This window comes from Phyllobates terribilis, unplaced genomic scaffold (genome assembly GCF_046119375.1).
Source record: "Phyllobates terribilis strain yellow unplaced genomic scaffold, ASM4611937v1 Scaffold_2__4_contigs__length_985480577, whole genome shotgun sequence".
Taxonomy (NCBI): Eukaryota; Metazoa; Chordata; class Amphibia; order Anura; family Dendrobatidae; genus Phyllobates; species Phyllobates terribilis.
In genome coordinates this window covers 380417791-380437749 of record NW_027362762.1, presented here as the reverse complement: position 1 = coordinate 380437749, position 19959 = coordinate 380417791, and the positions used below count along the sequence as shown (strand labels likewise).

At 43.2% G+C, this 19959-nt stretch overlaps 1 protein-coding gene across 6 annotated transcripts in view; it reads left to right on the top strand.

The window, feature by feature from the left end:
- The window catches only part of NPAS2 (neuronal PAS domain protein 2), a 135298-nt gene that overhangs the window by 27536 nt on the left and 87803 nt on the right, over positions 1 to 19959 (top strand). For all 6 annotated transcript variants that reach the window (XM_073664793.1, XM_073664791.1, XM_073664789.1 and 3 more), the window contains exons 2-5: positions 2750 to 2806; positions 2915 to 3063; positions 17283 to 17374; positions 19596 to 19685. In XM_073664793.1, coding sequence (XP_073520894.1) covers positions 2750 to 2806; positions 2915 to 3063; positions 17283 to 17374; positions 19596 to 19685 — 388 coding nt within the window. The remainder of the gene's footprint in view (positions 1 to 2749; positions 2807 to 2914; positions 3064 to 17282; positions 17375 to 19595; positions 19686 to 19959) is intronic.

Genomic DNA, 19959 nt, shown 5'->3' with positions numbered 1-19959 from the left:
ATGGTAACAAAAGAGCCCAGGATAACTTCTGAAGAGATTAAAGGTGAACTTCAAGCTCAAGGAACATCACTGTCAGATTACACCATCCGTCGTTGTTTGATCCAAAGTGGTCTTCATGGGAGACGACCAAGGAGAACACCATTGTTGAAAAAAAATCATAAAAAATCCAGACTGGAATTTGCCAAACTACATGTTGACAAGCCACAAAGCTACTGGGAGAATGTCCTATGGACAGATGAGACAAAAATGGAAGTTATTGGCAAGGCACATGAGCTCTATGTTCACAGACGAAAAAATGAAGCATATCAAGAAAAGAACACTGTCCCTACTGTGAAACATGGAGAAGGCTCTGTTATGTTCTGGGGCTTATTTGTTGCATCTGGCACAGGGTGTCTTGAATCTGTGCAGAGTACAATTAAATCTCAAGACTATCAAGGGATTCTAGAGAGAAATGTGCTGCCCAGTGTCAGAAAACTTGGTCTCAGTCACAGGTCATGGGTCTTGCAACAGGATAATGACCCAAAACACACAGCTAAAAACACCCAAGAATGGCTAAGAGGAAAACATTGGACTATTCTGAAGCGACCTTCTATGAGCCCTGACCTAAATCCTATTGAGCATCTTTGGAAAGAGCTGAAACATGCCGTCTGGAAAATGCAACCTTCAAACACAAGACAACTGGAGTAGTTTGCTCATGAGGAGTGGGCCAAAATACCTGTCGAGAGGTGCAGAAGTCTCATTGACAGTTAAAGGAATCGTTTGATTGCAGTGATTGCCTCAAAAGGTTGTTCAATAAAATATTAAGTTAAGAGTACCATCATTTCTGTCCAAGCCTATTTCATGAGTTTAATTTTTTTTAAATTCTGTGGAAGCAGGGTTGAAAAGCAATGTCTGACTTTCATTTGTTCATTTTCAGAGATTTTTAATTTATTACTTTTGTCAGATTCAAGTTATTTCTGTGACCATTGTGGGTTTTTCTTTCATTAAACGGGGAGGGGGGGGGTACCAACAATTTTGACCATGTGTGTATATTGTTTTTTTATGCTTTGCTACTTTTACAGATTAAAATCAATATTTTACTAAAATTAATTTGATTTTGAACCTCCATATTTTGAGAGCTGTAATTTTTTTTTTCATTTTTTTGCCGAATGAGCCATATTAGGGCTTGTGTTTTGTGGGGCGGTTTAGTGTTTTCATTTATACCATTTTTTCTACCTATGGCTTTTTGATCGCTTTTTAATCTTTTTTTTGTCAGTATGATGAAGAAGCAACATTTTTGGCGTGTTTTTTAATATTTTTTACAGTGTTCGCCGTACAGAATAAATAACATGCCAGTCCTATAGATCAGGTGGTTCCTGATATGGCGATACCAATTATGTGTACTTTTTTTTTGTTTATTTTTGTTTTATTACAAAACCTTTTTTTTAGTGGATTTCAAGATTTTTGTGCTCTTTTTTCTGTTTTTTTTACTTTCTTACATATTTATGTAACTGTTTTTTTTACTTTTCCTTTTAGTCTCACTGTGGGACAAGTATAATTTTTGCTTTGATCCTGCTTATAGCAGGATCTCACAGGCCACCGTACCCTTGGGTCATCAGATGACCTCAGAGTACACTGGTAACAATCTGCACCCAGGATTACAATCGCGGGTAGTTTGTCCTGGCAATGTTTTTTTTAAGCCCCTTTTAACCACTTAGATACCTGGGGTTAATCGGTCCTGATCGGATTCAAAACCAGCAGGGGCCAATACCGCAGTATCAGCTGTCATGTAGAGCTGTCACCCGTGGGAATATCAGCCACGGGGCGATGCTATTCACTTGTTCCTCAGCACCGAGGAATAAGGCCCATTAATGACCACTGTTAAAAGGAATATCAGCAGTCGTTAATGGTTAAAGCATCTCCCAGAGATATACCACAATTTTTAGGCTTAAACAATAACTTTAATAAAAACGTATTATTACTATGATTATGAAAATATACATTCTTTTAACAACATTTTATTGTTCGATGCTGCATAAAAAGGTAACAATTCATAATACAGTATATAATCCTTTCAGTCACTCTTCTACTGTACTTAAATGGGAACTGTACTGTCAACAAACTTTTCATAAATCAATAGTACAAGAGAATATAAGAAATTTCTTAACATATTTTATCAGAGAAATATGATTCTTTCTTCACTTATGAGCCACTTCTTCCCCTCCACCACTTCTTTCCCTAAATTCTGAACTAAGTTGTAGATGTTGTTTGTGGTATTAAGGAGATTAATAAATGATACTTTTATAATTGATAGCTAAAATGTAACTTAAATGACCTAGTGAGCATGGTAGCTCAGTGGTTAGCACTGTAGCCTTATAGTGCTGGGAACCTGGGTTCAAATCCTACCCAGGACAACATCTGCATTTCTGTGTTTGCATGGGTTTTCTTTGGGTATCCTGGTTTTCTCTCACACTCCAAAACATACTGATTGGGATTTTAGATTTTGAGCCCCAATGGGGATAGTGAAAATAATGTCTGTAAAGCACTATGGAACTAAAAAAAGTGTTTTCTCAAAATGATGTCTACATTCCCCATTATTTGAAACTTGCCCATGAAATGAATACTCAAGGTGTTGTCAGAAACATTTTTTGTATGTCAAAGGATTATGTTCCAGTAAATGATGACATGACTCACTTGGAATTACAGAAAAAGAAACAAAGTCTGATTTTGTTTTTCTCATTTAAACAGCAACTCCCTTCTCTTTTCACAGGAAGAATAGTGTGGTGGAGAAGCTAATGGATGGAGATGAGAAAGATAGAGCAAAGAGGTAAGAACAGCAACATGTGCAAGTTCCTACATTTATAATCGTATACTCCTTCCTCAATCTCCTAACCCCTTTATTTTTTCACTTTTACTGACATGTTTGTTTCTCTAGGGCTGTACGTAACAGGTCTGAGAAAAAGAGGCGTGATCAGTTCAATGTACTTATCAAGGAGCTCAGCATCATGCTTCCCGGGAATGCCCGCAAGATGGACAAAACCACCGTGTTGGAAAAAGTTATTGGCTTCCTACAAAAACATAATGGTAAAGTCACTTGTTTCCACAATGAATGGATATTATTACTTATTTCGGATGAGCACTGATGTGTCCTTCTTTAATTTGTCTCTAAATTTGATATTTATCAGGCAAGATACATCTGACAGATGCCTTCTAAAAACATATATTTACCATATCCATTTTTTTCCATCCACCAGGCAGTCGGCATTCATCTGTAACCCATGGGCTCAAATGTTTTTTTTAAAAAGTACATGTTTAACATATAAATGTTTTTTTGCTGGATGGTGCAGGATTCCGCTACCATTGCCTTACCCAGAACCCTTTGATAACATTTTAAATGAAAACTATTAAAAAACAACAACAATCCTACTTCCTAAATAATCCGCTGTGCAGCTTTTGGCCGCCACATTACTCTTCCTGGCAGCTAAAACCAAATCCAGTGCCACACACAACTACTCACTCCCATCCTTTCTTCAAAAAAAGACTAAAGCAAATTATCAATTAATATTTGCAATGGCAAGTTGAAATAACTTTTCCATTCCAAAAGTGTCCAGCTTACTAATTCAGAGTGGTCATTTAAAATGAAGATAAGTAGTATATCATAATTAGCTATTTTTATTGCCGTGCCCCACATTGATGCTATTTTATGTCAGCATTAGTGTTGAGCATTCCGATACTGAAATATCGGGTATCGGCCGATATTCGCGGTATCGGAATTCCGATACTTAATTCCGATACTTTTACAATATCGAATACCGGAATCGGAAGTTCCCATAATGCCTGCGCTCTGCAGTGTCTCTGAAGGATGACAACCTGGATGGCAGCGCTCAGCTGCGATCCAGCCTGTCATCAGAATGCCATCCCAGCGTGGGAGAATTCTCCTGATTGTTTAAAAGCCGGCGCGCGGTAAAAAGCCGCCGGCTTTTAAACAATCACACAGCCCCATACTGCTTCCCCGCAGCCTCCCACCCCGATCCTCCGCTCCCCTCGCCACCTCCCATCCCGATCGTAAGTTAGGACCGGGCGGGGAGCGCAGCACCAAGGAGCGGGGAGCGAACGACCCGGGCGGGGAAGCCGGCAGTGAAAAGACTTCACCGCCGGCTTTCCCGTTCTGTGCTGCGCTTTCCCGTCGGTTATTTCAAATGAACAGCTGAGGTATCAGGTGATGCCGATCAGCTGTTCATTTGAAGTCGCCGCGGTGCCCTCGGAGGGTTCATGTGAGTTCATGCTTGACTGCATGAACTCACATGAACTTTCCCACGGTCGCACAGGTCAGCCTCACCTCCCAGACCGGTCATGATTGGTGTGTGTGGGTGTCTGTGCGGGTGTGCGCGGTGTGTGGGGTGTCTGTGCGGTGTCTGCGGGTGTGTGCGGTGTCTGCGGGTGTGTGCGGTGTCTGCGGCTGTGTGCGGTGTCTGTGCGATGTCTGCGGGTGTGCGCGGTGTCTGTGCGATGTCTGGGGGTGTGTGCGTGCAGGCAGACATAGGCCGATGTGACACTACTACTCCCATCGGCCTATGTCTGTCCCCCGTCCACTCGTGCCAGCAGGATCAGCTCGATGGGAGCAGTAGTTCCCCTCAGCCTGATCCTGCTATTTAAATTGCCCTACTGTGTCCCCAATAAATGTTAAATACATGTCATTGGTGGCCAGTGGTAGCCTACAATAAATTAGTTCATACATTACCTGTCCCCCCTGATCGCCACCTAAAATAAATTAAAAAATAAAAAACTACACCTATACTCACCTAGACACCTAATTCCCCGAAGCCATCGATCTCCTGTAATAAAATATAAAATAATAAACCACAACCTTATCCTTACCCCTCCGTAGTAGTCCACGAGTGTCCCACGATGATCTCCAGTTCAGAGCAGCCACATAGAATGTGACCGCTCTGAACCGCTGCCGCCGCTAGAATGATGGGGCCGTAAAGCAGCCCCGTCATTGCATAAGCGGGTTCGCTGGAGTTCAGGCAGCGCTGCTTCGGTTAGCTCCTTTACGGCCCTGCTGTATAGTGAGAAATTCCCACGGTACAGCAGTGCCGTAAAGGTCTCCGGAGCTGCGCTGCCTGAATGCACTCCGGTGACCTCAGTCAGTGGCTCCCGCTGCCGGGAGCGGACGTGTTCCCGGCAGTGTGAGCTTACAGCAGCCATGCACAGCTGTCACCATCTCCAGATGTGACGGCTGTGCATGGGAGATCAGCGCAGGAACGTGGACAGGTAACTATTTTTTTTTAGTAAACTAAGAATGAAATAAAATGGTGTGTTTTATTTCAAATAAATTATTTTTTTCTGGGTGTAGTGTGTGTTTTCTTTTTAACACTTTGTAGGTTAGTAATGGGGGTGTCTTATAGACGCCCATCATTACTAACCTGGGCTTCATGGCAGCTGGCGCTGACATGAACCCCAGCCCCATTACCCCCTGCCACCGCACCAGGGCAGCGTGGAAGAGCGAGTCTAAGTGCCAGAATTGGCGCATCCTATGGATGCGCCATTTCTGGGGCGGCTGACGGCTTGTGTTTCTAGCCTGGGAGGGGGCCAATATTCATGGCACCCTTCCTGGGCTATTAATATCAGCCCCCAGCTGTCTGCCTAGCCTTTGCTAGATATTAAAATAGGGGGGACCCCACGTCATTTCTTTTGGGGGGTCCCCCATTTTAATAGCTAGTAAAGGCTAGGTATTCAGCTGGGGGCTGATATTAGTAGTCTGGGAAGCTCCGTGGGTATTACCCACTTCCCAGGCTTCAAACATCTGCCCCAGCCGTCTGCTTAACCTCCGCTAGAGACTAAAATTATGGGGCATCCCACGCCAATTTTTTTTTAAATAAATCCTTTATTTTAACACTAAATGACATTTGAGGAGTTAATAAAGATGCAGTCCCTAAATTATTATTTATTTTTTAATTAATTTTTCCCAAAAATTTTGACGTGGGCTTTGCCATATTTTTGTATGCCAGCCAGGTACAGCATCCAGCTTCTATGAACGCGCCATTTTCTGGGGTGGCTGCGGACTGCAATTTGCAGTGGGGGGGAGGACCAGAAAGCTTGGGCCTCCCTGCGCTGCAGATTCCATCCCCCAGCTGCCTAGTTGTACCTGGCTGGACACAAAAATAGGGAGAAGCCCCACGTATTTTTTTTTTTAATTATTTCATGAAATATTTTTTTTAAAAAAGGGCTTCCCGATATTGTTGTGTCCGGCCAGGTACAAATAGGCAGTTGGTGGTTGGGGGCAGCCCGTTCCTGCCTGCTGTACCTGGCTGGACACAAATATAGTGCGAAGCCCGACGTCAATTTTTTTTTAATTATTTCAGGAAATTCATGAAATAATTTAAAAAAAATTGACGTGGGGCTTCGCACTATATTTGTGTCCAGCCAGGTACAGCAGGCAGGAACGGACTGCCCCCAACCACCAGCTGCCTATTTGTACCTGGCCGGACACAACAATATAGGGAAGCCCTTTTTTTCTTAATTATTTCATGAATTTCATGAAATAATTTAAAAAAAAAATACGTGGAGCTTCGCCCTATTTTTGTGTCCAGCCAGGTACAACTAGGGAGCTGGGGGCTGGAATCTGCAGCGCAGGGAGACCCAAACTTTCTGGGCCCCACCCGCTGCAAATTGCAGTCCGCAGCCGCCCCGGAAAATGGCGCGTTCATAGAAGCGCCATCTTCTGGCGCTGTACCCAACTCATCCAGGGCCCTGGTGCGGTGGCTCACTGGGTAATAAAGGGGTTAAGGCCAGCTTGGCATTATCAGCTGGCCCTAAGCCCGAAATTCATGGGGTCACGCCAATATTAGACATGACCACCATGAATTTCTAGTAAAGTATTTAAAAAAAACACAACACCCAGAATAAAGTCCTTTAATTGAAATAAAGACACAATTCTTTATTGTTCTAAATTAAACCATACTTACCATCACACCCATTCCAGCTGAAGCCAACGATCTCCTGCAATAAAAGAAAAATAATAAAGCAACATCATCCTTACCTTCCCATGGATCCCACGACAGCTTCAGCTCTGCTACATCGAGATGACAGGCTGGACCGCAGCAGAACGCTGCCATCCAGCCTGTCATCCCGCAGACACTGAGAAGCGCAAGCATGCTTGCGCTCCTCAGTGTCTCTCTGTGACGTCATCCAGATGAGCCGAGTTCATGTCCAATGAACTCAGCTCACCTCATGTACGTCACTGACAGCGTGGGAAAATTCTCACGCTGAAGCGCTGAGTGCAGGAGAATTTTCCCACACTGTCAGTGACGTGCATGAGGTGAGGTCATGTCCAATGAACTCAGCTCACCTCATTCACGTCACTGACAGCGTGGGAGAATTCTCCTGCACTCAGCGCTTCAACGTGAGAATTCTCCCACGCTGTCAGTGACATGCATGAGGTGAGCTGAGTTCATTGGACATGACCTCACCTCATGCACGTCACTGACAGCGTGGGAAAATTCTAACGCTGAAGCACTGAGTGCAGGAGAATTATCCCACGCTGTCAGTGACGTGCATGAGGTGAGCCGAGTTCATTGGACATGACTTCACCTCATGCACGTCACTGACAGCGTGGGAAAATTCTCCTGCACTCAGCGCTTCAGCGTGAGAATTTTCCCACGCTGTCAGTGACGTACATGAGGTGAGCTGAGTTCATTGGACATGAACTCGGCTCATCTGGATGCCGTCACAGAGAGACACTGAGGAGCGCAAGCATGCCTGCGCTTCTCAGTGTCTGCGGGATGACAGGCTGGATGGCAGCTTTCTCCTGCGGTCCAGCCTGTCATCTCGATGTAGCAGAGCTGGAGCCATCGTGGGAACCATGGAAAGGTAAGGATGAGGTTGCTTTATTATTTTTCTTTTATTGCAGGAGATCATTGGCTTCAGCTGGAATGGGCGTGATGGTAAGTATGGTTTAATTTAGAACAATAAAGAATTGTGTGTTTATTTCAATTAAAGGACTTTATTCTGGGTGTTTGTGTTTTTTTTTTTAACTTTGACTATGGGGTTTGTAATGGGGGTGTCTTATAGACGCCTCTCCATTACTAACCTGGGCTTGATGTCAGCTGGCATTATAAGCTGACATCAACCCCAACCCTATTACCCCACTGCCACCGCTACAGGGCAGTGGGAAGAGCGAGGCTAAGTGCCAGAATTGGCACATCCTATGGATGCGCCATTTCTGGGGCGGCTGACGGCTGGTGTTTCTAGCCTGGGAGGGGGCCAATATTCATGGCACCCTTCCTGGGCTATTAATATCAGCCCCCAGCTGTCTGCCTAGCCTTTGCTAGCTATTAAATTAGGGGGAACCCCACGTTATTTTTTTTGGGGGTCCCCCATTTTAATAGCTAGTAAAGGCTAAGTATTCCGCTGGGGGCTGATATTAGCAGCCTGGGAAGCTCCGTGGGTATTACCCAGGGCCGGCTCCAGGTTTTTCTGGGCCCCGGGCGAAAGAGTCTCAGTGGGCCCCTTTAATACATACCACGATTCATGATGCACAGATACCGCAGAGAAATATATATATATAGCACAATGCAAAGATTTCACTTCTTACATTACATGAGCGATATCTATTGTAAATTCCACAATAGCTCAGAAACCGGCGAATCGCTCCACACAGAATACTGGCCTCCATATAAGGCCCCATATGGAATACTGGCCCCCATATAAGGCCCCATGCGGAATACTGGCCTCCATATAAGGCCCCATACGGAATACTGGCCCCCATATAAGGCTCCATACGGAATACTGGCCCCCATATAACGCTCCATACAGGATACTGGTCCCCTTATAAAGCTCCATACAGGATACTGGCCCCCATATAACGCTCCATACAGGATACTGGTCCCCCTTATAAAGCTCCATACAGGATACTGGCCCCCATATAACGCTCCATACAGGATACTGGTCCCCTTATAACGCTCCATACAGGATACTGGCCCCCATATAATGCTGCATGCAGGCTGTTACCCCCCACATAATGCCCCATACAGGCTGTCCCCCCCCTTATAATGCTCCATGCAGGCTGTTACCCCCCACATAATGCCCCAAACAGGCTGTCCCCCCCCCTTATAATACTCCATGCAGGCTGTTCCCCCCATATAATGCACTATGCAGGCTGTCCCCCCCCCCCTTATAATGCCCCATGCAGGCTGTCCCACCCCCCCTTATAATGCCCCATGCAGGCCGTCACCCCTCCTCTTTATAATGCCCCATGCAGGATGTACCCCCCCTCTTTATAAGGTCCCATGCAGGATGTCACCCCCCCTCTTTATAATGTCCCATGCAGGATGTCACCCCCTCTCTTTATAATGCCCCATGCAGAATGTCACCCCCCCCCCCACCCCCCATATTATGCCCCATGCCTCCATACATTAAAAAAAAAAAAAAACTCAAATACTCAGCTCCCTCCTCCTCACCTGCTGCAGCTGCTCGGGTCCGGACTCCAGCGTCGGCGGCGACTTCCCGCTCTGCGCTCCCTGTGACGGATCAGGGGAGCGCGCGGTGGAAGGACGTCACCGCGCCCTCTGACCTGAGACGTCACAGGGAGCGCAGAGCAGGAAGACAGTGGATCTGCGGAGGCACGGGGAGAGGTAAGTATCCGGCTGCTGGGGCCCTGAGCAAGCGGGAGAGAAGGGCGGGCGCTGACATCGCTCTCCTCCGCCCATAGCCCGGCGGGTGCGCGACTGCCAGTGGGCCCCTCTGCCTGCTCAGGGCCCCGGCACTTGTCCGGGTGCGCCGGGTGCTGTCGCCGGCCCTGGTATTACCCCCTTCCCAGGCTTCAAACATCTGCCCCAGCTGTCTGCTTAACCTCCGCTAGAGACTAAAATTAAGGGGAACCCCACGCCAATTTTTTTTTAATAAATCCTTTATTTTAACACTAAATGACAAGTACAGTAATCAACACTGTCACTGTACTTCATATATATGTGACTGACATGTTTCTATCTATCTAATCTATGTATGATTCTCTATTCCTTCTATTCTAAATTGTCGGGTACAGATGCTGAATTGCCGGCCGGCTTTTTTAAAGAGACGGTGCATGAAAACACTAATATTTTTTTTAATAAATCCTTTGCACTAAATGACAAGTACATTAAGCAACACTGTCACTGTACTTCATATATATGTGACTGACATGTTTCTATCTATCTAATCTATGTATGATTCTCTATTCCTTCTATTCTAAATTATCGGGTACCGATGCTGAATTGCCGGCCGGCTTTCTTAAAGAGACGGTGCATTAAAACACTATTATTTTTTTAAATAAATCCTTTACACTAAATGACAAGTACAGTAAGCAACACTGTCACTGTACTTCATATATATGTGACTGACATGTTTCTATCTATCTAATCTATGTGTGATGCTCTATTCTGTCTGTTATAAATTGTCGGGTACAGATGCTGAATTGCCGGCCGGCTTTTTTAAAGAGACGGTGCATGAAAACACTAATATTTTTTTTAATAAATCCTTTGCACTAAATGACAAGTACATTAAGCAACACTGTCACTGTACTTCATATATATGTGACTGACATGTTTCTATCTATCTAATCTATGTGTGAAGCTCTATTCTTTCTGTTGTAAATTGTCGGGTACCGGTGTATGCGCTGATGAATTGCCGGCTTTTCGCATAATACATTCTACATTATTTTTAGTTGTTTTACTTCATGTAGAATTAACCAACAAGGAAAGAAAGGGTTTATTTTCATTCCGATATTTGTGTCCCATTGATTTGCATTGGTTTCCGGTATCGGAATCGGCGATATCCGATACTTTTTGAGTATCGGTCCGATCCAATCCGATACGATATTTCCTGATATCGGAAGGTATCGCTCAACACTAGTCAGCATACATTTGGAAAGTTACCAAGAAGTAACTTACAGATAGAAGGAAATATAACTGCAGGAGCAGACTATACAGGTTTTGTCTGTAACTTGTTACAATGGAGACACATAAGTCTGCATAGACAGAGTAGAAACAAAACTTTAGGACATTTTGCATCAAGTCCTATTGCAAAGTTGCATTTTTTCATTTTAAATGGACAATAAAAAAATGTAGTTGAGAAAGTGTACATAGGTTTTTGGTCCACGGACAAAATTGTTTAAATGGCTTACAATTAGGGATGAGTGAACCCAAACTTGGCTGTTTATCAAAAATAGAGGGACCCCACCGCCGTTTGATTTTATTATTTAAATAAATCATTTAAAAAAATGGCGTGGGGTCCCCCTCATTTTTGATAACCAGCCAAGGTAAAGCAGACAGCCGAGGGCTGGTATTCTCAGACTGGGAATTTCCGTGGATATTTGGCCCTCCCCAGCCTAAAAATAGCCCACAGCCTCCCCAGAAAAGGCGCATACATTAGATGCGCCAATTCTGGCGCTTTGCCCGGCTCTTCCCACTTGTCCTTGTGCGTTGGCATGCAGGATAATATTTGGGGTTGATGTCAGCTGTGTAATGTTCACTGACATCAAGACCAGAGGTTAGAAATGGGGTGGCGTCTATCAATTAATGACCAATAAATGAATAAATGAATGAAAAGTACTAATAAATAAATGAAAAAAATATGTGGGGTCCGCCCCTATTTTTAATAACCAGCCAAGGGAAAACAGACAGCTGGGGGCTGATATTAGTAGGCTGGGAAGGGCCATGGATATTGGCCCCTTCCCAGCCTAAAAAGACTAGCCCTCATGCACCCCAGAAATGGCGAATCCATTCTGGCGCTTAGCCTCGGCTCTTCCTGATTGCCCTGGTGAGGTGGCAATCGGGGTAATGGGATTGTGGGGTTGATGTCAGCTGTATAATGTCTATTGACATCAAGCCCACAGGTTAGTAATGGACAGGCATCTATCAGACACCTCTATTACTAACCAAGTAAATAAAAAGAGAAGAAAACAGACTGAAAAAAAATCTTTATTTAAAAAAAAAACTCCCAAACAATTTCCCTCTTTCCTCCATTTATTAAAATAATTAATAATAAAAAAACAATAATCCACAAGGTCTGCCATAATACATAATCTGCAGGTCCCTTGACGATCCCAGTCCTCTTCATCCAGTCTATGGAGCTCCGTTCAGAGAACGCAGCTCCATAGACTGGAGCAGCAGCTACTGCCGGGTCTTGCGCTGAGCTCTGCAAGACCCGGCTGCTGTGAACTGAGGTGACGTCAGTAAGGTTATCTCAGTTCACAGCGGCCGGTTCTCACAAGGGCAGCACTGCTGTGAACTGAGGTATCCTTACTGACATCACCTCAACTCACAGCGGCCGGTTCTCACAAGGGCAGTGCGAGTGCCAGACTAATGAGTGAGCACAAGTCCGAAATCGGCACTCATCAGTCCGGCACTCACACTGTCCTTGTGAGAACCGGCCGCTGTGAACTGTGGTGAACTGAACTGAGGCCCTTTAGGTTACCAGAGTTCACAGCCACCGGGACTCCAGGCAGCTGTGAGGCTCGAAAACCTTAAGGTAGCCTTTAAGGTAGACTTTAAGGTTACTGGAGTTTCCAGCTGCTGGAACACATGGAGGCTGTGAACTCTGGTAACTTCAGTTCACAGCCTCCAGGTGTTAACTCCAGTAACCTTAAAGTCTGCCTTAAGGTTTCTGGGCCTCACAGCTGCCACGACACCCGATGCTGTGAACTCAGGTAACCTTAGTTTTTCTTTTATTTATTAGTTAATTAGTAACAAATAAATACATAAATGAAGAAAACTGCGTGGGATCCCCTCTATTTTTATTAACCAGCTAAGGAAAAGCAGACACTTGTGAGCTGATATTAATAGGCTGGAAATGCCCATGGTTATTGGGTCATTCCCAACCTGCAAATATCAGACACCCCCATTGCTAGCCCAATAGTAAAAATAAATAAACACACGCACAGAAAAAAAACTTTATTTGAATAAAGACCCCCCACACTAGCCCTCATTCATCTATGTATTAATAAAATGATTCCACGAAGTAATACACATTCATCTTCTTCTTTGTCTCTGGCGCCTGTGGATAGCAGTAATGGTACCGCTATACAGAGGCGCCATCTGGTGAATATTCTCGTCAGCGTTGCCTGCTCTCTTTGCTATGGGTTTTTTGGGGTTATGTCCAATTTGCCTTTTTTCTCAGTTTTTTTCTGTTGTTCCAATACACACAAAGGAAATAAACATGTGTATAACAAAAAATGTGTAATTGCAATAATTTCCTGGGAGAAATACTTCATTTTCTAGAACAATTTCAAGAGTGCCAACACTTTCGGCCATAACTATATGAAGGTTTGTCTCCTTTCTTGCTCCACCATATCTTTCCTCTCTGTCAGTCTCTTCACTTCTGCTGCCAGTCACATTGGCATTTCTAAACAAAATAAAAATCCCTAGGAAAACCACTGGTACAAAATGAAACACATTTTGAAAAGTCAGTAACAAGGGTCTGTGAGGAGTGGAAATGTAGCTTTTTTTGTAATTTGCAGGGTTTTTTTTCAACATATCTAAATCTTGGCCAAACAATAAGTCACATGCATTTCTCACTCCACTTTTTCATACTGATTTTCATGATGCAAATGGCTCTAAAGTCTAACACAAGTGACTGATAAATGTACTACACAGCAAATAAGACACTATTTAGGAGTAAAATATTCCACAATTCTATTAATAAATGTGGACCGTATGGTTTACTCAAGAGTAGTGTTGAGCGATACCTTCCGATATCAGGAAATATCGGATTGGATTGGATTGGGCCGATACCCAAAAAGTATCGGATATCGCCGATTCCGATACCGGAAACCAATGCAAGTCAATGGGACACAAATATCGGAATGAAAATAAACCCTTTCTTTCCTTGTAGGTTAATTCTACAGGAAGGAAAACAACTAACAATAATGTAGAATGTATTGGGGGAGGTGGTTGCCCAAATCGATGGGAACAGTGCTCACAGTGAAACATGAAAAGCCGGCAATTCAGCAGTGGCATACACCGGTACCCGACAATTTAGAACAGAAAGAATAGAGCTTCACACATAGATTAGATAGATAGAAACATGTCAGTCACATATATATGAAGTACAGTGACAGTGTTGCTTACTGTACTTGTCATTTAGTGTTAAAATAAAGGATTTATTAAAAAAAAAATTGGCGTGGGGTTCCCCGTAATTTTAGTCTCTAGCGGAGGTTAAGCAGACAGCTGGGGCAGATGTTTGAAGCCTGGGAAGAGGGTAATACGGCATCCCGATGAGCCGATGTGACGGCATCCCGATGAGCCGACAATGAACTCAGCTCACCTCATGCACGTCACTGACAGCGTGGGAGAATTCTCCTGCGCATGCGGTGAGCGTGAGAGATTCGGCTCATCGGGATGCCGTTACAGCCTGACACTGAGGAGCGCAAGCATGCCTGCGCTTCTCGGTGTCTGCGGGATGACAGGCTGGATGGCAGCGTTCTGCTGCGGTCCAGCCTGTCATCTCGATAAAGCAGAGCTGGAGCCCTCCTGGGAACCATGGAAAGGTAAGGATGATGTTGCTTTATTATTTTTCTTTTATTGCAGGAGATCGTTGGCTTCAGCTGGAATGGGCGTGATGGTAAGTATGGTTTAATTTAGAACAATAAAGTTTACTAAAAAAAATAGTTACCTGTCCACGTTCCTGCGCTGATCTCCCATGCACAGCTGTCACATCTGAAGATGGTGACAGCTGTGCATGGCTGCTGTAAGCTCACGCTGCCGGGAACACATCCGCTCCCGGCAGCGTGAGCCCTGACTGAGGTCACCGGAGTGCATTCAGGCAGCGCAGCTCCGGAGACTTCCTTTATGGCACTGCTGTACCGTGGGAATTTCTCACGGTACAGCAGGGCCGTAAAGGAGCTGACCGGAGCAGCGCTGCCTGAACTCCGGCGAACCCGCTTATGCAATGACGGGGACGCTTTACGGCCCCGTCATTCCAGCGTCGGCAGCGGTTCAGAGCGGTCACATTCTATGTGGCTGCTCTAAACTGGAGATCATCGTGGGACACTCGTGGACTACTACGGAGGGGTAAGGATAAGGTTGTGGTTTATTATTTTATATTTTATTACAGGAGATCGATGGCTTCGGGGAATTAGGTGTCTAGGTGAGTATAGGTGTATTTTTTTATTTTTTACTTTATTTTAGGTGGCGATCGGCGGGGACAGGTAATGTATAAACTAATTTATTTTAGGTAACCACTGGCCACCAATGAAATGTATTTAAAATTTATTGGGGACACAGTAGGGCAATTTAAATAGCAGGATCAGGCTGATGGGAACTACTGCTCCCATCGAGCTGATCCTGCTGGCACGAGTGGACGGGGGACAGACATAGGCCGATGGTAGTAGTACTATCACATCGACCTATGTCTGCCTGCACGCACACACCAATCATGACGGGGCTGATGGTCTGGGAGGTGAGGCTGACCTGTGCGGCCGTGGGAAAGTTCATGTGAGTTCATGCAATGCAGTGAAGCATAAACTCACATGAACCCTCTGAGGGCACCGCGGCTACTTCAAATGAGCAGCTGATCAGCATCACCTGATACCTCAGCTGTTCATTTGAAATAACCGGCGGGAAAGCGCAGCACAGAACGGGAAAGCCGGCGGTGAAGTCTTTTCACCGCCGGCTTCCCCGCCCGGGTCATTCGCTCCCCGCTCCTTGGTGCTGCGCTCCCCGCCCGGTCCTAACTTACGATCGGGATGAGAGGTGGCGAGGGGAGCGGAGGATCGGGGTGGGAGGCTGCGGGGAAGCGAGTATGGGGCTGAGTGATTGTTTAAAAGCCGCCGGCTTTTAAACAATCAGGAGAATTCTCCCACGCTGGGATGACATTCTGATGACAGGCTGGATCGCAGCTGAGCGCTGCCATCCTGCTTGTCATCCTTCAGAGACACTGCAGAGCGCAGGCATTATGGGAACTTCCGATTCCAGTGTCCGATATTGTAAAAATATCGGAACTCAGTATCGGAACTCCGATACTGCGAATATCGGCCGATACCCGATATTACAGTATCGGAATGCTCAACACTACTCAAGAGTAGTCAGACGTTCAACAAAAATAACTCCAACAGTAAGTAACATGATAGGGTCACCAAAGAACACAAAATCATTTCAAAGGATCTGAGCTCTTGTAGTCGTGAATTATTTACTTTAAAGTTTAGCCAAAAATATTGTAAAACAAGAAAAATATAAAGCAATGCTTAGGACAAAGAAAAAAATACTCAATTGTAACATGGATTTATATGAATTATGAAATACAATAGCAATATTCTGGTGTGGAGATGTTTATTTACATTTGATTACTGATGAAACTAAATTCTAAATTGGGACATCAAATTCTGCAGGAATATGTTTAAAGGGTTATTTGTCTTTAGGAAAGATGTGTCCAAGTTTTTGTGCTTTATTTACCCCCCATAGATCCAGCGCTGAGTCTTCACTGCTGCCCCAGCGTCTGTTGTTGTTGGCAATGCTGATGTCATGTTGACTGCGCTGCAGCCAATCAGTGAGCTTAGCGGCTCTGCCCATGTAGACAGCATGAGCCGCTGAGCTCATTAATTGGCTACAGTGCTGTTGATGTAACATCAGAGCGTCCGACAATAACACCGCAGGACGGTGGTGGAGACACAGTGCTGAACCTGCAGAGGGTTAATAAAGCAAAGTTGGTGGTTTTTTTTCTACAACAAACTTCACCTGGGGACACGACTTTCCTGAAAATGGAAAACCCTTTTAAGGCGCCCTTGTGCAAATTTAATCGCAACAGTATTTGGAGGAAGAAAACCATGCTAAGCAAGAAACATTATTTTCTTAAAAGGTTGAGACAGGACTTAAGAGTTCATTCAAATAATCTCACCAAAATCTTTTTCTAAAACCGTAAGGTACTGAGAAATGAGACCAAATGCTGCTGAAGGCTGATCAGCAGATGCCATGAGGGTTTTGCTGCTAAGATTGTGGCAAAATAACACCAGATGATTTACTTAGTTTGGTTTCCATTGTCATTTCTGAAAAGCATCAGTGACATCATGGATCATTTTGATATAAATAATTTGTAGCTATCTTTTTCACTTTTGTAATATCTATCTCTCTCAGCAGAGAGAAAGTAAAGGGCTACAGTAAATCAAGTTTCCTCCTGCTCTGCACCCTACTGAAATAATGTACTCTAGTGTGCAACCTGCTAGGGAATGAATCTAATAAACAGCATAGAGCATTCATTCTTTACTTCTTGATTAGATTCTTTTACTGGGATGCATATCCTAAGAGGTTTTTATATCTTGTCTTCTGGTGCAGAAATTACAGCTGAAACAGAGGGCAGCGACATCCATCCAGACTGGAAACCATCATTCCTTAGTAATGAAGAGTTCACCCAATTGATGCTGGAGGTAAGCGCGTTCTCAAGGCTGTAGGTGCAAATTCCAGATACAGCTGATAGTTTCAATACTTTAGTGTTGGACAATTAGTAGGTTTATAAATCTGCTATTGGTGCCCAACATTCTGTGTTCTTTTATACTGATTATAATGTTCTTACAGTCTTGCCACTTATGAAAAAAATTCAAGTTGGTTGGAAAAATTATAACTTGTATTTAAAGTCTACATAATTTTTCACATTTCTGTAAATCAAATTGGGCAAATACTGAGACTGTCATTAGAATACAAAAGTTTGACAATAATTACACAATGTTTAGTGGATTTGTGCTCTGATGACAAACTATTAGTCTCTCATAAAAAAATCACTCGACCATGGTGTAGAGCATTGTGGATCATGATCACTTCAGAGTAGAAAGACCATAAGCTGAATATAAAAGTGTATGTGTGTGGTATGTGTTTGGGTAGAGATGCTATTTATGTGTTGCTAAATACATTTGTAATATACCATAATCTAGCTGAACGTTTAAAGGGAATCTGTCAGCAGTTTTTGCTATTTAATCTGAGAGCAGCATAATGTAGGGACAGAAACCTTATTCTAAGGATGTCTCACTTATTAGGCTGTGTGCTGTAGTTTCAATACAATCAGTGCTTTATCAGCAGGTGATTATCACTGCCGGACCAGGTCTCACATGCAGGGCAGTCCTCCTAATCTGTGTAACCCTGGCCCCATCCACTGATTGGCAGCTTGCTGACAATACGCAGTGTACACAGGAAGCTGACAATCAGGAGTGTGGGTGGGGATATAGATAGCTCAGTATTCTGACCACTGCTACATCTACAGCAGAGAAAACAAGGATTCTGTTCGCTGGAATCAGGGTCTCTGCCCCTACATCACGCTGCTCTTAGATTGCACAGCAAGAGATAGATTGCATAGAGGCTATATTATAGCATAGAACCCACATTACCATTAATCTCCACAAACATATGCATGCCCAGAAAGAAAGCTTTTCTGCTACAGGTATATATATCTTTTTATACATTTTGCACTAAATATTTACAATGGTCATCTCTACTAACAACTAAAAATAACATTAACACAAAACCAAGCAATAGATTATTTTTATTCTATGTATGCGTATTCAAACATAGTTGAGCTTAAGAAGAGATCATTATTTTCAGGATATCCTGCTATGCTAAAGTATTACAGTATATAGTAAAAGTGATCAAAAGATTGTAGGTTTAAGTTCCCTAAGAAAACTAAAAAAAATAAAAAGTAATTTTAAAAAGTTTTTAAAAATAAAAAAATGTATAAAATCCTAAAATTTTAAATCAGTTTTTTCCAAAACAAAAATAAAGAAATTAAAAAAGAACAAAAAATGTGATATTGCCACATCCGTAAAACTCCAATCATTCAAACTGTAATATTATTTAACCTATAAGATAAGCCACAGTAAAAAAAAATCAAAAAGCCATAACTATTGACTGATACAAATCAACTTCTGTGCAGCCACTGTAGTTTCTCACCCCCCAAAAGAAGCTTCCATCAGCAAGTAGATCTCATTATACCTTAAAAGCTCAAATCCATCTAATAAGTGGGACAAACTCAGTGAGACCCTTATATAGACACACATGTAGCCCTCCAAGTCCAGGTGCAAAGGGTCTCCGCATCACATCATCACAGGCTTTGCCCATAGTGGAGCAGTGACAATAGCCTCCAGCAACATGGCGCCAAGGCTGATTTTTCCAGGCACTATGTTAGCCATCCAATAAGGGGACTACCAAAGCTATTTATTGAGGGAACCACTTTTGCCCATATATAAAACATATAATTTTTACATTAATCATATCACTGCCTACATACCAGCAAAAATGTTATCACCTAATGTAGTATAGTTCTATTGAAATAGTTTATACTACATTACAGACATGTTTAAAAAGATTTAGGGGCTCCAATGTTTTCCGGAAGTGCTTCCTTAAACAAAATAGGACAGTACAGACAATAGACATACTCCGTACTCTATTTAGTGAATGAACTTTTTGTTATTACCAGAGTTTGTTCCCCTTTAAGCAGTATAATTAATTATATATACAATTTTCTCTCTTTCTTATCTTTTTATTTGACTTCTAATAGCTTTAAGGTATTACACAACAAACAAACAAACAAAATAAAAAAATGTCAAATACTTGATGTCCTCTCTTTGCTGATAACAAGCTGTTGTTCTCTTGATTCTATAGGCACTTGATGGCTTTATTATAGTGGTTACAACAGATGGGAGTATCATCTATGTCTCTGATAGTATCACACCACTACTTGGGCATTTACCAGTAAGTTTTTTTTTCTTTTTTACCAAAAATAGTACAAGAGTTACATACAGGTGCTTTTCACAAAATTAGGCTGATCGCCTCCATGCCACGCCACATTGATGCAGTAATTGATGCAAAAGGAGCCCCGACCAAGTATTGAGTGTATTTACTGATCATATATTTCAGTAGGCCAACATTTCGGATTTTAAAAACATTTTTCAAGCCGTTGTTATAAAGTATTCTAATTTACTGAGATAATGACTTTTGTGTTTTCATTGGCTGTAAGCCATAATCA